The 14,599-nt window shown below is 45.1% G+C and overlaps 1 protein-coding gene across 5 annotated transcripts in view; it reads right to left on the bottom strand.

The window, feature by feature from the left end:
- Positions 1-14,599, bottom strand: part of pphln1 (periphilin 1) — a 209,772-nt gene that overhangs the window by 115,985 nt on the left and 79,188 nt on the right. For all 5 annotated transcript variants that reach the window (XM_067999871.1, XM_067999868.1, XM_067999869.1 and 2 more), the window contains one exon: positions 9,250-9,455. In XM_067999871.1, coding sequence (XP_067855972.1) covers positions 9,250-9,455 — 206 coding nt within the window. The remainder of the gene's footprint in view (positions 1-9,249; positions 9,456-14,599) is intronic.

Genomic DNA, 14,599 nt, shown 5'->3' on the forward strand with positions numbered 1-14,599 from the left:
AAAACCCACCCTTGACCCCTCTGTCCTTTCAAACTATCGCCCCTTCTCCAATGTCCCTTTCCTCTCCAAAGTCCTTGAACGTGTTGTCACCTCGCAAATCCGTGGCCATCTTTCCCGCAACTCCACATTTGAATCCCTCCAATCAGGTTTCTGCTTTTGCCACAGTACTGAAACGGTCCTTACCAAAGTCACAAATTACATCCTTTGTGACTGTGACAATGGTAAACTATCCCTCCTCATCCTATCTACAGCCTTTGGCATGGTTGACCACGCCATTCTCCTCCAACGCTTCTCCTCTGTCATCCAGCTGGGTGGGACTGCGCACGCCTGGTTCCAATCTTATCTATCCATTTGTAGCCAGGGAATCACCTGCAATGGCTTCTCTTCCCGCTCCCGCACTGTTACCTCTGGAGTCCCCCAAGGATCTATCCTTGGCCCCCTCCTACTTCTAATCTACATGCTGCCCCTTGGCGACATCATCCAAAAACACAACTCAGATTCCACATGTTCGCTGACCACACCAAGCACTATCTCACCACCACCTCTCTCGACCCCTTCACTGTCTCTCATTTGTCACACTGCTTGTCTGACATCCATTACTGGATGAGCAAACATTTCCTCCAATAAATATTGGGAAGACCAAAGCCATTGGGCTCGATTTTACCAGGCCTGCGGGTTTCCGGCGGGTTGGGTTTCGGGAGCGTGGTCAACACGCTCGGTGAAATTAGTGGGTTGCCCGCGTGATCGTAGCAGGCAACACACTAATAGGAATCAATTACCTGCTCCTCCGGGGTCCGTGCTGCTGGTCTGCGCGTCGGGCGGGCTGCGCATGCGCAGTACGATCTGTCAGCTGGAGGCGCTCTATTTAAAGGGGCAGTCCTCCACTGACAGATGCTGCAACCAATGGAACAAATTACAGCATGGAGCAGCCCAGGGGGAAGGCTGCTCCCAGTTTAATGATGCCTCACCCCAGGTATCATCAGATGGGGTGAGGAGGAGGGCGAAGACAGAGATCTTGCACCCGGCGGGCGGGAGGAAGCGGCCAGCCTCTGCCACCAAGAAGCCTGGCTCGAGGTGGCAGAGGGGGTCACCTGCGCAACCAACATATCGCCCACCTGCATACAGTGCAGGAGGCGCTGCAATGACCTCAGTAGGTCAGCCACAGTGAGAACACAAAGTCTTTCCTCTACACTCCATCTGCCACAACACTGCCCCAACCCCACATCTCCTTCGGCACCGCCAACACTACTCTGTCACATCACCCCTCATACCCACTCAAACCCCATCCTCATCTTACCTCCACCTACTCACCTCGCCAGTACTCATCCTGCCACTAACACGCGACCCAATCCTCATACAATCTCATGGCTCTATCCCATACTCACCCTCTCGTGCATCTCCCTCACGGCCAGCCTCACTCAACCTGCCACCACCTGTGCTGCAGCCACAGGGCATGCATCACATATGTGCAGTAGGCAGCGTAAGGCAAATGTTTCGTGAGCATGAAGGGGGTGCACAAGGGTGTCGGAGGGTTTGCCATGGGTGTTACCTATATTGAATTTCAGAGCAACAAACAGCACACATTATATTGGCACCACCACTGCCATGTCTCCGCGAATCCTGTCTGTTGTGTCCAATAATGCCCGCTCCTGGGTATCACTATGAGGACCCACCACTGATGCCACCCATCGTGTTACTGCAGAGTAGGTGCAGGTGTATTTGCAGGGCTCTTCCGCGCAGACGACTGACAGACATCCGAGGTGTAGCCGGCTGCACCCTGGAAGGATGCGGAGGAGAAGTTGTGGAGGGCAGTGGTGACTTTGACAGCGACAGGTAAGCAGTTGGTGCTGGGGCCAGCCAGGAGCCGCTCGGCATGAAAGAGCCTGCAGATCTCCACGACTACATGTCGAGCGAATCTGTGCCTCCGTGTGCACTGCTGCTCGGAGAGGTCCGGGGAGCTGCGCCTCGGTCTGTGGACCCTGTGGTGAGGGTAGTGCCCTCTGCGATGCGTCTCTCTTTGCGGTAGCCCTCCCTCCTGCTGTGCAGGTGGGCGTGCAACAACACCGTGTTGGGGGGCTCCACGTCTCTGCGGCGGACGGCGTGGACTGCGAGGCTGCTGGGGCTGGTCATGCTGTTTGTCCTCCGAGGGTGTCCACGCACCACCCATCTGGCAGGTGTTGGTCTGAGGGGTTGTGCAGGGTAGGTGGGTGGTTCCTCGGACTGGGGCTGCAGTTTCGTGTCAGTCTGTCCTCTGGCTTGGCGGGGGGCAGGGGTTGCCCTATGTGACGCGGTGGCCTCCTGCGTGGGTGAGGGCTCTCCCCCGTGGGGTGCACCTTGGCACCTGCCACAGGCTGCTGGCTGCAACACGCCTGGTTGGAGAGAGACTGTTTCCCCCAGTGTGGGAAACACTCTGCGATGCAGGTGAAATCCCACACTTCCTCTTTTGACAGCTGATTCAGCTCATTAACTGACCTCAACAAGCAAGGTAAGTACTCTCAAGTGGAACCCCGCTGGCTTTAATTGCCTGCGGGATTCCCACCAGCGGGGGCCACGCACGCAGCCCCGCACGTCATCGGGGAACCCGGAAGTGGTCGGGATCGCGGCGCGATCCGGTCACGTGACCACATATCGGGATTTTCGGGGCCCCCCCGCTGGAAACCCGACCCTAAAATCGAGCCCATTATCTTTGGTCCCTGCCGCAAACTCCGTTCCCTAGCCACCAACTCCATCTCTCTCCCTGGCCACTGTCTGAGGCTGAACCAGGCCATTCGCAACCTTGACGTCCTATTTGACCCTGAGATGAGCTTCCGACCACATATCCGCTTCATCACCAAGACCACCTACTTCCACCTCCATAACATCACGCATCTCCGCCCCTGCCTCAGCTCAGCTCATCCAAACCTTTACAGCGAACTATAGACCAGTTAGTGGTAGGAAAGATACAAAAATCTTTGCTAAATCTCTAAAAATAGCAACACAAGTTGATAAGGCTATAAAGAGTGCAACAACGTACTAAGGATCATTTCTAGAGGAATAGAATACAAAAGCAGGGAGGTAATGTTAAATTTACATAGAATCTTGATTGGACCACATTTGGAGTACTGTGTGCAGTTCTGGTCTCCATATTACAAAAAGGATATTGTAGCACTGGAGAAAGTGCAGAGAGGGTTTACAAGGATGTTACCAGAATTGAGAGGATGTAACCATCAGGAAAGACTGAGAAGGCTGGGGCTCTTCTCTAGAAAAGAGAAGACTAAGAAGAGACCTGATAGGGTGGATGTGGAGAAACTGTTTCCTCCAGTGCGCGAGTCCAGAACGAGGGGGCATAAATACAAGATAGCCACTAATAGGTCAAATAAAGAACGTAGGAGGAATTTATTTACACAGAGTGGTGAGAATGTGGAACTCGCAGCTATATCCCCAATCCTCCTTAGATATGGGGACAGTGCTGGAGGACTGGAGGAATGCAAATGTCACACCACTGTTCAAAAAAGGGGAGAGGGACAAACCCGGCAATTACAGCCTAATGTCGATGGTGGGGAAACTTTTAGAGACAATAATCCGGGACAAAATAAACTGGCACTTGGAAAAGTATGGGCTAATAAATGAAAGTCAGCACGGATTTGTTAAAGGAAAATCGTGTTTGACTAACTTGATTGAGTTCTTTGATGAAGTAACAGAGAGGGTAGATGAGGGTAGTTGGTTGATGTGTATTTGGCCCTTCAAAAGGCATTTGACAACGTACCACATAATAGGCTTGTTGGAAAAATTAAAGCCCATGGGATTAAAGGGACAGTGGCAGCATGGATATAAAATTGGCTAGGGGGCAGAAAGCAGAGAGTAGTGGTGAATGGTTGTTTTTCAGACTGGAGGGAAGCACACAGTGGTGTTCCCCAGGGGTCAGTATTAGGACCGTCGCTCTTTTGATATATATTAATGACCTGGGCTTGGGTATAGAGGGTATAATTTCCAAGTTTGCAGATGACATGAAACTCAGAAATGTAGTAGACAATGTGGAGGATAGTAACAGACTTCAGGAGGACATAGGCAGACTGGTGAAATGGGCAGACACATGGCAGATGAAATTTAATGCAGAAAAGTGTGAAGTGATACATTTTGGTAGGAAGAATGAGGAGAGGCAATATAAACTAAATGGTACAATTTTAAGTGGGGGGGGGGGGGGGTGCAAGAACAGAGATACCGGGGGGGGGCATATACACAGATCTTTGAAGGCGGCAGGACAAGTTGAGAAGGTTGTTAAAAAGCATATGGGATGCTGGGCTTTATTAATACAGGCATAGAGCACAAAAGCAAGGAAGTTATACTAAATCTTTATAAGACACTGCTTAGTCCTCAGTTGGAGTATTGTGTTCAATTCTGGGTACCACACTTTAGGAAGGATATCAAGGCCTTAGAGAGGGTGCAGAAGAGATTTACTAGGATGGTACCAGGGATAAGGGACTTCAGTTATGTGGAGAGACTGGAGAAGCTGTGGTTTTTCTCCTTAGAACACAGAAGACTAAGGGTAGATTTGATACAGGTGTTCAAGATTATGAACGGTTTTGATAAAGTAAATAAGGAGAAACTGTTTCCAGTGGCAGAAGCATCAGTAACCAGAGGACACAGATTTAAGGTGATCGGCAAAAGAGCCGGAGGCAGCATGAGGAAACATTTTTTTAAGCAGCGAGTTGCAATGATCTGGAATGCACTGCCTGAAGGGAATTAGATAAATACTTGAAGTGAAAAAATTTACAGGGCTTTGGGGAAAGAACAGCGGAATGAGACTAATTGGATAGCTCTTTCAAAGAGTCAGCACAGACACAATGGCCTCCTCCTGTGCTGTACCTACTATGATATAGAGTGGCCAAAGCAGATAGCATTTATGTATTTAAGGGCAGGCTTGATGCATACACAAGGGAGAAAAGAGTAGAGGGATACAAGGAAAAGGCGAGAAGAGGTAATTAGAGTAGGAGGGGGCTCCTGTTAAGTATAAACACCAACATGAACCAGTTGGGCTGAATGGCCTGTTTCTGTGTTGTAGATTCTATGTTATTCTCTTAATGGCCTTCATATCTTTCCTGAAGTACAGAACCAAAACTGCACACAAGATTCTCACTGTAGCCTCACCAATGATTTATATAGGTTTGGCAATACCTCTGCTTTTGAACTCTATGCATTTATTTGTAATGATGTGGAGATGCCGGTGATGGACTGGGGTGGACAAATGTAAGGAATCTTACAACACCAGGTTATAGTCCAACAAATTTATTTTAAAATCACAAGCTTTCGGAGATTATCTCCTTCGTCAGATGATTGAATGAAAAGGTTCTCAAATCGCATATCTTATACGATGTTGGGACAGCATCACACCAATCAAAAGGTGTCGTTGTTATTCAAACAGGCCAGTCACGGAGAACAGCACGTCCCAGTACACTCGATATACATTGTGTCTTTTACACAGGCAGGCAGAAAGAAACTTAAAATGGCAGAGAGAGAGAGAGAGAGAATTTTAAAAAACATATAAATTTTTTCCCCCTTTTTGCTGGTGGGGTTACGTGTAGCATGACATGAACCCAAGATCCCGGTTGAGGCCGTCCTCATGGGTGCGGAACTTGGCTATCAACTTCTGCTCGACGATTTTGCGTAACAACGACACCTTTTGATTGGTGTGATGCTGTCCCAACATCGTATAAGATATGCGATTTGAGAACCTTTTCATTCAATCATCTGACGAAGGAGATAATCTCCGAAAGCTTGTGATTTTAAAATAAATTTGTTGGACTATAACCTGGTGTTGTAAGATTCCTTACATTTATTTGTAAGAGCTAGAAAAATATGTGCTTTTTTTAAAAAAACAGCTTCATCCACTTGTTCTCCTAATTTTAAAGAATTGAGTATCCTTCATCCTCACTCACCTGATGTCCACCAGCAGCTGGAGATCCAACAGAGGCGCAATCTTGGCATTATGTACATCAAATAAAACTTGTGATGTCATCACTAGCCTCAAGTTCTCCTGCTGAGGCTGAAGAAAAGTCTTGGAATAGGAACCCTCCCCTTTTGCTCTTATGCCAATCCTCGCTTCCTCCTTGGAGATGGGGAAGTCTGCATACTTATCAGAAAAATAGCCACTTGTCTTACCCAACTTGGTGGAAGCCACCAGTCCCTTTATGTTAGACAATACCAAAGCAGTTTTAGACAAGTTCTTAACAGCTGAAGGCCTTACACAAAGCCACTAGGCATTTAAAATTCAATGAACATATGCGTGCTCCCCACCTAACTTAACAGTCCCTTTTTCTTTGCATGCAAAGCAATCATCAAGTTTAAAGTTGCTTTTATATTGGGTTTAATGGGGTTTTTGTGTTGCCAGCTCCCAACACTCTGGCATTGCTGAAACCAGAGATAAAATTTTGGACTCACTAAGGTGGGGCACCGGGAAGACCTCGTTTTTATCTTAATAAATGCTGCTGACTCGCAGATCAGGAACCAGCAGCACCAGCATACTAAATCCAAGGAAAACAGCTAAAAAGTACTTACTGCATAGATACCAACTTTTAAATAGATGACTTCTATAATAAAAAAAGAGTTTGTACTGTTTAATGTTGTACAGAAAGAAAGGTAATGTTGCGGTTCCTATCTTTTGGAGAGATATCTGATGCTGACCATTAACAGCAAATAGTACAACTCCAATGATTATATATTTTAATACCCTTCATTGAATTCATTCAGTATCTGATACCTGCCTTTCCAGAAAATTTCAGGTTATTCTCAACATGTCTTCTAGCTACAATGGAAATAAGATCAAGTTGACATACACACAATAATGATATATAATTAGCCTCTCTTAAAAAAAAAAGTGCTGTAATTGTATAACATTTTGTATCGACAGTGCACGAAAATGGAACCACAACATGAAATGTCAACATTCTACTTTTAATCAGAAAACTACTGAGCATCAGTCACTTGCCTCTCCACATGCACAAAAAAGAGTTCAGCAATCAAATGAGACAGCTTTAAAATAATCTTGGCGATTTCTGATGCTAAACCCATTTATTGAGGCACACATCATGCAAAGATTACTCAGTCACCTTCTTCATGTTTTCAGCTAAGTGTGTTTCACATTGCTCTTTTCTAAGATGCAGGACAAGTGAAATAAGTGTGCATATTTTTATCTTAATAAAAAGACCATTTTGCCGAGAGCTGGAAGTACCTTAACTGTTCCTTTTAAGAAAGGCATCTCTACGCCTTGTTTAAAAAAAGTTTCAGCTTTCTGCAGAAATGACACCAAACAAGCTTTTTAAGAATACCAGTCTGTACACTTATGATGATGTCTTTTTCTCAGCATTATTATATAGAATTACATGGAATTTTACAGTAGAGAAACATGCCATTCAGCCCAACAGGTCTATGCTGGCGTTTATACTCCATACGAGCCTCCTCCCACCTTTCTTCATCTAACCCTATCAGCATATCCTTCTATTCCTTTCTCCCTCAAGTACTTATCTAGCTTCTCCTTAAATGCATCTATACTAGTCGCCTCAACCAATCCATGTGATAGCGAGTTCCGCATTCTAACCACTCTCTGGGTAAAGAAGTTTCTCCTGAATTCCTTATTGGATTTTAGTGACTATCTTATATTTATGGCCCCTAGTTTTAGACTTCCCCCAAGTGGAAACACCTTCTCTGCATCTACCCTATCGAACCCCTTCATAATTTTAAAGACCTCTATCAGGTTACTCCTCTGCCTTCTCTTTTCTAGAGAAAAAAGCACCCAACCTGTTCAATCTTTCTTGATAGTTGTACCATCTCAGTTCTGGTATCAGCCTTGTAAATCTATTTTGCACTTTCTCGAGTGCTTCTATATCCTTTTTGTAATATGAAGACCAGAACTGCGCACAGTACTCTAAGTGTGGTCTAACCAAGGCTCTATATAAGTTTAACATAACTTCTCTGCCGTGTGAGACCGTCCCCTGAAGATGGTCTCACACCTGTTGGCTTTAGTACAGTTGGGAGTCAGATCACCAGCCCAACCATGGACATCGGCGTTATTGATAATATGTGGTTGAGCGAACCAGCAGAGATTCAGAGCCAAGAACAACTTAGCACTGGCAACTGGGACCAATTGGAGCACATGGAGGAGTCCTACTTAAGTGCTTAAATTTGGATTTACATTTCAGCAACCTAACGACAGCTTTTTGTGAAGCACCAACAAGCTATCCCATGGTTTCATTGGAAGGCAAAAGCAACTGTGCGAATATGTTTGGGAGGAGAAAGTTGAAATTATTGCCCCCGCCTAGGTAAGAAATGTTTTGAGAAACTGCTATCCTGCTGGGGGGACTCAAAATTAAAGGGTATTTTCCATCTCACACCTTTCATAAAGAAACACAATTTTAACTTTCTAAACTCAGTAGTGGCGGAGTGAGTCTTGGCTTAGTGATAACATTCCCACCTCTGAGTTGTAAGTTTATGGGCTTGTGCCCCGCTTGTCAGTCCTGCCGAGCGGGGACGATAGTTTGGAATACTGGGCTGACATCTAGTGGGATACTCACATCCAATGAGAGTGGGTCAACTGCCCACCCCATCATATATAGCTGGTTCTCCTGGTAGGGAATTGTAAGTCAGGCTGACAACCTGTCCATGTAAAATGGGACTTTTGTTACAGAAATAACCAGTGCACTATGTGCTGAATGTGAAGCAGTGGAAGAAATGAGATGCCTCTTGTGCCGCTAGGCATGGAAGAGAAGAAGAAAGTTTGTACTGATGCATATATACTTTGACTGGGAAACATTCAAGCTGAGAAAAGCCCTTTCAGCAACCAATCCCCAGTACTTCCTATCCTTTTCCATACCTCACATCCCTGCTGAGCCTTGAGATCTTAAATGGCAGGTATTGGTGGAAATGAAGAGGTTTTAGCCTTATAAAGATAAAAATTCTTCCAAGTAATATTTTTACTTAACTTTATGAGCATGGGGTGGAGTGCAGAAGGGGTGCGAAGTGATCAACAGTGAAAGAGCTTCGTCCTTCTTCTCTCCCAGCAACATTTCCATTCCCCTTCAATTGTTTTTGCTTCAATACGGTTCAAAATGACAATATTTGCCAAGCAAATAGTAAAATATTTCATAAGCAACCATTTTATTATCTGCAATGTCAACCACATAGTTTAAAATCATTTAATAAGAGCTTTAAATTAGCACATTTAAAAATTGTGCCTTTGGAAATGGAAGTTCTCTTTCCTTCCAGTTATATACTTACTTTTGCTGAACTGGGACTGATGGGAAGGTGGTGGCTTGCTTTTTTCTGGGGAGTAACTTCTGCTGCTGATGCTCGATCCGGAGCGGCTGTGAGGAGATTCTCTTCGGGGTACTGCTGACTCCCTGTAGTAGGGTGTTTCCCTTTTATGAGGGGAACGCTCTCTTACATGCAGAGAGGAATACAAATTCTTTCTCCTGAAGTTTTCCCTGTTAGAATATTATCAAAGATTCAATTTAAAACATTTTCGGTTGTGGTTATTATTCTTTACAACTTCCACATTAAATTTATTTCAAAACTAGAAAATAAAAATCCTACCGACACAAGTATTTTGGAGATGTCCAACGCAACTCAATCTTCCAGGACACATAAATGTAGGTCCATTTAATACATTATGTACAGCATGCACGTCCTCTAAGTGTCACTCTGCCTACATGTAACAGTTTCCCCACCATGCTGACATTTCATTGGTAACACCCTATATTATACACATCCCCCGACTTATTGTGAGCCACAGAACATTTGGTAGTTAACAAAGTTTTTAAAAGTGCTTTTGTTTCCCCCACATTAAATCTCTAACCGTATATTTGTAATTATGATCCAAAAACAGAGACGCACTAATCTTAAATGGACCTTCCCATTTAATGAATTGGACATACTTACATTAGGGCCTGAATTACTCTATTAGGATCAGTAGTTAGGTCAAGAACAGATATTTATACTCCATCAATTTTTGCCCTATTGTCCTGTTAGCATTGATTTCCTTACAGAATGCCACAGGCACTGGTAACCCTCCTACACCTCACAAGTGGTCATTCGTAATGTGCGAGCCCCGTCACTATTGGCATTCTATTCTGCCATGAAGTGCATCATAAAGGAGCATGATCTTGTTCTCACTCAACATCCATACATTCCCACTTTCTCACATAGATCACAGGATAGCAATCGGGAGAAGAAACCCCAGCTGATTTCTCCCTTCTCTGGCACAGGAATAATGAGGCCTATTGTAGTGCTGCAAACGCTGCCCTGAGATGAGCTAACTTGGCACACACTGGGGGGTGAAACCTGCAATCTTCTGGTCCTTTTGGTTTAATACTATACTGGACTATGTCTTTATTTATTTGGAAACGAATGGCCAACATTTCAAAGCTCAAGAGTCAGAAAAGGAAATTATATAGCAACAAAGAGTTACAAGTTTTGAATGTAGTTTACTTGTAAGTTCATAGATAGTGACTAACTACCAATAATAGAAATACACCATACATGAAATTTTGAAACCTAGCTCAATATTTTTATTTTTCCACCTGCTGACTTGAAATCTGGACTGTACCCTTTTATTCTGCTGTCTGTCTGATTCTCTCATCCCCACCCCATTTCCCCTCTCCCCTCCCATTATTTGCTCTCTTTATTTAACATTCTTTCTGATTCCCTCTTTCTTCAATTTCTCCTCTCACATTGCACCTTCGCTCCTCTCCCACACACGTACGGGGATTGTCCTTTGTCTCATAACCACCATCTGACTTGTTTGCCGTTACAGAGGGCAGTAGCATGCTGCAAGCTTGAGCTTCTGGGGAAGGCAGGTACCTGTACATCCTCATCTTAAAAGGACTCGAGAAATTTGGCACCAATATTCTTCTTGAAGTAGCGTTATTAGCTTTTCACCCACATTCTTCGCTGCTTTTGTTGTATTTTGTTTGGAGGCCCCACCAATTGCAATTTTTTCCATTGGTGGTTTGTCATCGATTTTGCGGGTTATTTGTTTTTCCTTCAGCAACTCGCAGCCTTTCTCACTTTGGCGGCTCCTGTCCTGATATGCTCAGCAGTTTGTTCCTTTTGTAAGGAGAGGTGTATTCAAGTGGTAACAAATCAATGTGCTGGGATTGTTTTTGCAACCAGTTGGTCTTGTTCTCGGCTGCCTGTTTGCTCTACTGTTAATCACAATGATGTGGAGATGCCGGTGATGGACTGGGGTTGACAAATGTAAAGAATCTTACAACACCAGGTTATAGTCCAACAATTTTATTTGAAAATCACAAGCTTTCGGAGATTACCTCCTTCGTCAGGCTCACTCACCTGACGAAGGAGGTAATCTCCGAAAGCTTGTGATTTTCAAATAAAATTGTTGGACTATAATCTGTTAATCACAGGTAGTGTTGAACAATGGGAGAACACCCAACTACTACTTGCATTTGTATAGTGCCTTTACCATAGAAAAAGGTCCTAGGATGCTTCACAGAAGCATAATCAGAAAGAAAATAAAAGTCAAGGCAAAGGAGATATTAGGAGTGGTGACGAAAAGCTTGCACAGGCCACGAATCGAAGTGCTGTAACTGAGCATTTTCGACCACTCACGGTCTCTGTCCCTAGGCTCATCTTGGAACATCCTTTTTCAGCCACCTTGACCATCATCCATCAAGCTATCTCTGACCTCTGACTTATGAGCTTTCAATTGCTTTTCATCCACTGGCCTTCCTTAACAGGGGTTACTCCAAGATAAGAACATAAGAACATAAGAAATAGGAGCAGGAGTAGGCCAATCGGCCCCTCGAGCCTGCTCCGCCATTCAATAAGATCATGGCTGATCTGATCCTAACCTCAAATCTAAATTCATGTCCAATTTCCTGCCTGCTCCCCGTAACCCCTAATTCCCTTTACTTCTAGGAAACTGTCTATTTCTGTTTTAAATTTATTTAATGATGTAGCTTCCACAGCTTCCTGGGGCAGCAAATTCAACAGACCCACCATCCTCTGAGTGAAGAAGTTTCTCCTCATCTCAGTTTTGAAAGAGCAGTCCCCTATTCTAAGATTATGCCCCCTAGTTCTAGTTTCACCCATCCTTGGCAATATCCTTACCGCATCCACCCGATCAAGCCCCTTCACAATCTTATATGTTTCAATAAGATCGCCTCTCATTCTTCTGAACTCCAATGAGTAGAGTCCCAATCTACTCAACCTCTCCTCATATGTCCACCCCCTCATCCCCGGGATTAACCGAGTGAACCTTCTTTGAACTGCCTCGAGAGCAAGTATGTCTTTTCTTAAGTATGGACACCAAAACTGTATGCAGTATTCCAGGTGCGGTCTCACCAATACCTAATATAACTGCAGCAATACCTCCCTGTTTTTATATTCTATCCCCCTAGCAATAAAAGCCAACATTCCGTTGGCCTTCTTGATCACCTGCTGCACCTGCATACTAACCTTTTGATTTTCTGGTACTAGGACCCCCAGATCCCTTTGAACTGCAGTACTTTCCAGTTTCTCGCCATTAAGATATTAACTTGTTCTCTGATTTTTCCTGCCGAAGTGCATAACCTCACATTTTCCAATATTGTATTGCATCTGCCAAATCTCCGCCCACTCACCCAGCCTGTCTATATCCCATGTAGGTTTTTTATGTCCTCCTCACTCTCCACTTTCCCTCCCATTTTTGTATCATCTGCAAACTTTGATATGTTACCCTCGGTCCCCTCCTCCAAATCGTTAATATAAATTGTAAAGAGTTGGGGACCCAGCACCGACCCCTGCGGAACACCACTGGCTACTGGTTGCCAGTTCGAGAATGAACCATTTATCCCAACTCTCTGCTTCCTGTTAGATAATCAATCCTCCACCCATGCCAGAATATTACCCCCAATCCAGTGATTCTTTAACTTGAGCAATAATCTTTTATGTGGCACCTTGTCGAATGCCTTCTGGAAGTCTAAATACACTACGTCCACTGGTTCCCCTTTATCCACCCTGTACGTTATGTCCTCAAAGAACTCAAGCAAATTTGTCAGACATGACTTCCCCTTCGTAAAGCCATGCTGACTTTGTCCTATTAAATTAGGATTCTTCTGACATCGCTAGTTATCAGTTCCTCCTCTGAAGTCTTCTCTCTCCATCGCCCCAATTCTTCTTTGGAGGAGCCCACCGACACTCTTTGTTCCAGCTTGGGCATATCTATTAGTACACATCTTGCTGGTTTTGCTCCAGCAGTCACCCAAATTGCCCTCAATTCTGAAAGTGACCAGGAAGCTGTCAGATTCTCATAAAAACCCAATTGGTTCACTGATGTCCTTTAGGGAAGGAAATCACCCTCCTTAACTGGTCTGGCTTATATGTGAATCCAGTCCCACACTGTGGATGACTCTTAATTGCTCTCTGAAGTGGTCTAACAAGCTAATCAGATGTATCGAACTGTATAAAGAATACCACATGGACTGCAGTGGTTCAAGTAAGTGGCCTAACAGCACCTTCTCAGGGCAATTAGCGATGAGCAATAAATGTCAGCCTTGCCAGCAACACCCACATCCTGCAAATAAATTAAATAATTCTCCATTCCACGCATCTTGTATTTTTTTATTGTTTGTTCATGGGACATCGGCATCGCTGGCAAATACAGCATTTATTGCCCATCCCTAATTGCCCTCGAGAAGGTGGTGGTGAGCCGCCTTCTTGAATCGCTGCAGTCCATGTGGTGAAGGTTCTCCCACAGTGCTGTTATGTAGGGAGTTCCAGGATTTTGACCCAACGACGATGAAGGAACAGCGATATATGTCCAAGTCAGGATGGTGTGTGACTTGGAGGGGAATGTGCAGGTGGTGTTGTTCCCATGTGCCTGCTGCCCTTGTCCTTCTAGGTGGTACAGGTCGTGGGTTTGGGAGGTGCTGTCGAAGAAGCCTTGGCGAGTTGCTGCAGTGCATCCTGTGGGTGGTACACGCTGCAGCCACAGTGTGCCGGTGGTGAAGGGAGTGAATGTTTAGGGTGGTGGATGGGGTACCAATCAAGCGGGCTGCTTTGTGCTGGATGGTGTCGAGCTTCTTGAGTGTTGTTGGAGCTGCACTCATCCAGGCAAGTGGAGAGTATTCCATCACACTCTTGACTTGTGCCTTGTAGATGGTGGAAAGGCTTTGGGGAGTCAGGAGGTGAGTCACTTGCCGCAGAATACCCAGCCTCTGACCTGTTCTTGTAGCCACAGTATTTATGTGGCTGGTCCAGTTAAGTTTCTGGTCAAAGGTGACCCCCAGGATGTTGATGGTGGGGGATTCGGTAATGGTAATGCCGCTGAATGTCAAGGGGAGGTGGTTAGATTCTCTCTTGTTGGAGATGGTCATTGCCTGGCACTTGTCTGGCGCGAATGTTACTTGCCACCTATCAACCCAAGCCTGGATGTTGTCCAGGTCTTGCTGCATGCGGGCACGGACTGCTTCATTATCTGAGAGGTTGCGAATGGAACTGAACACTGTGCAGCGAACATCCCCATTTCTGACCTTATGATGGAGGGAAGGTCATTGATGAAGCAACTGAAGATGGTTGGGCCTAGGACACTGCCCTGAGGAACTCCTGCAGCAATATCCTGGAGCTGAGA

Source organism: Heptranchias perlo, chromosome 18 (assembly GCF_035084215.1).
Source record: "Heptranchias perlo isolate sHepPer1 chromosome 18, sHepPer1.hap1, whole genome shotgun sequence".
In the NCBI taxonomy this organism is placed as follows: Eukaryota; Metazoa; Chordata; class Chondrichthyes; order Hexanchiformes; family Hexanchidae; genus Heptranchias; species Heptranchias perlo.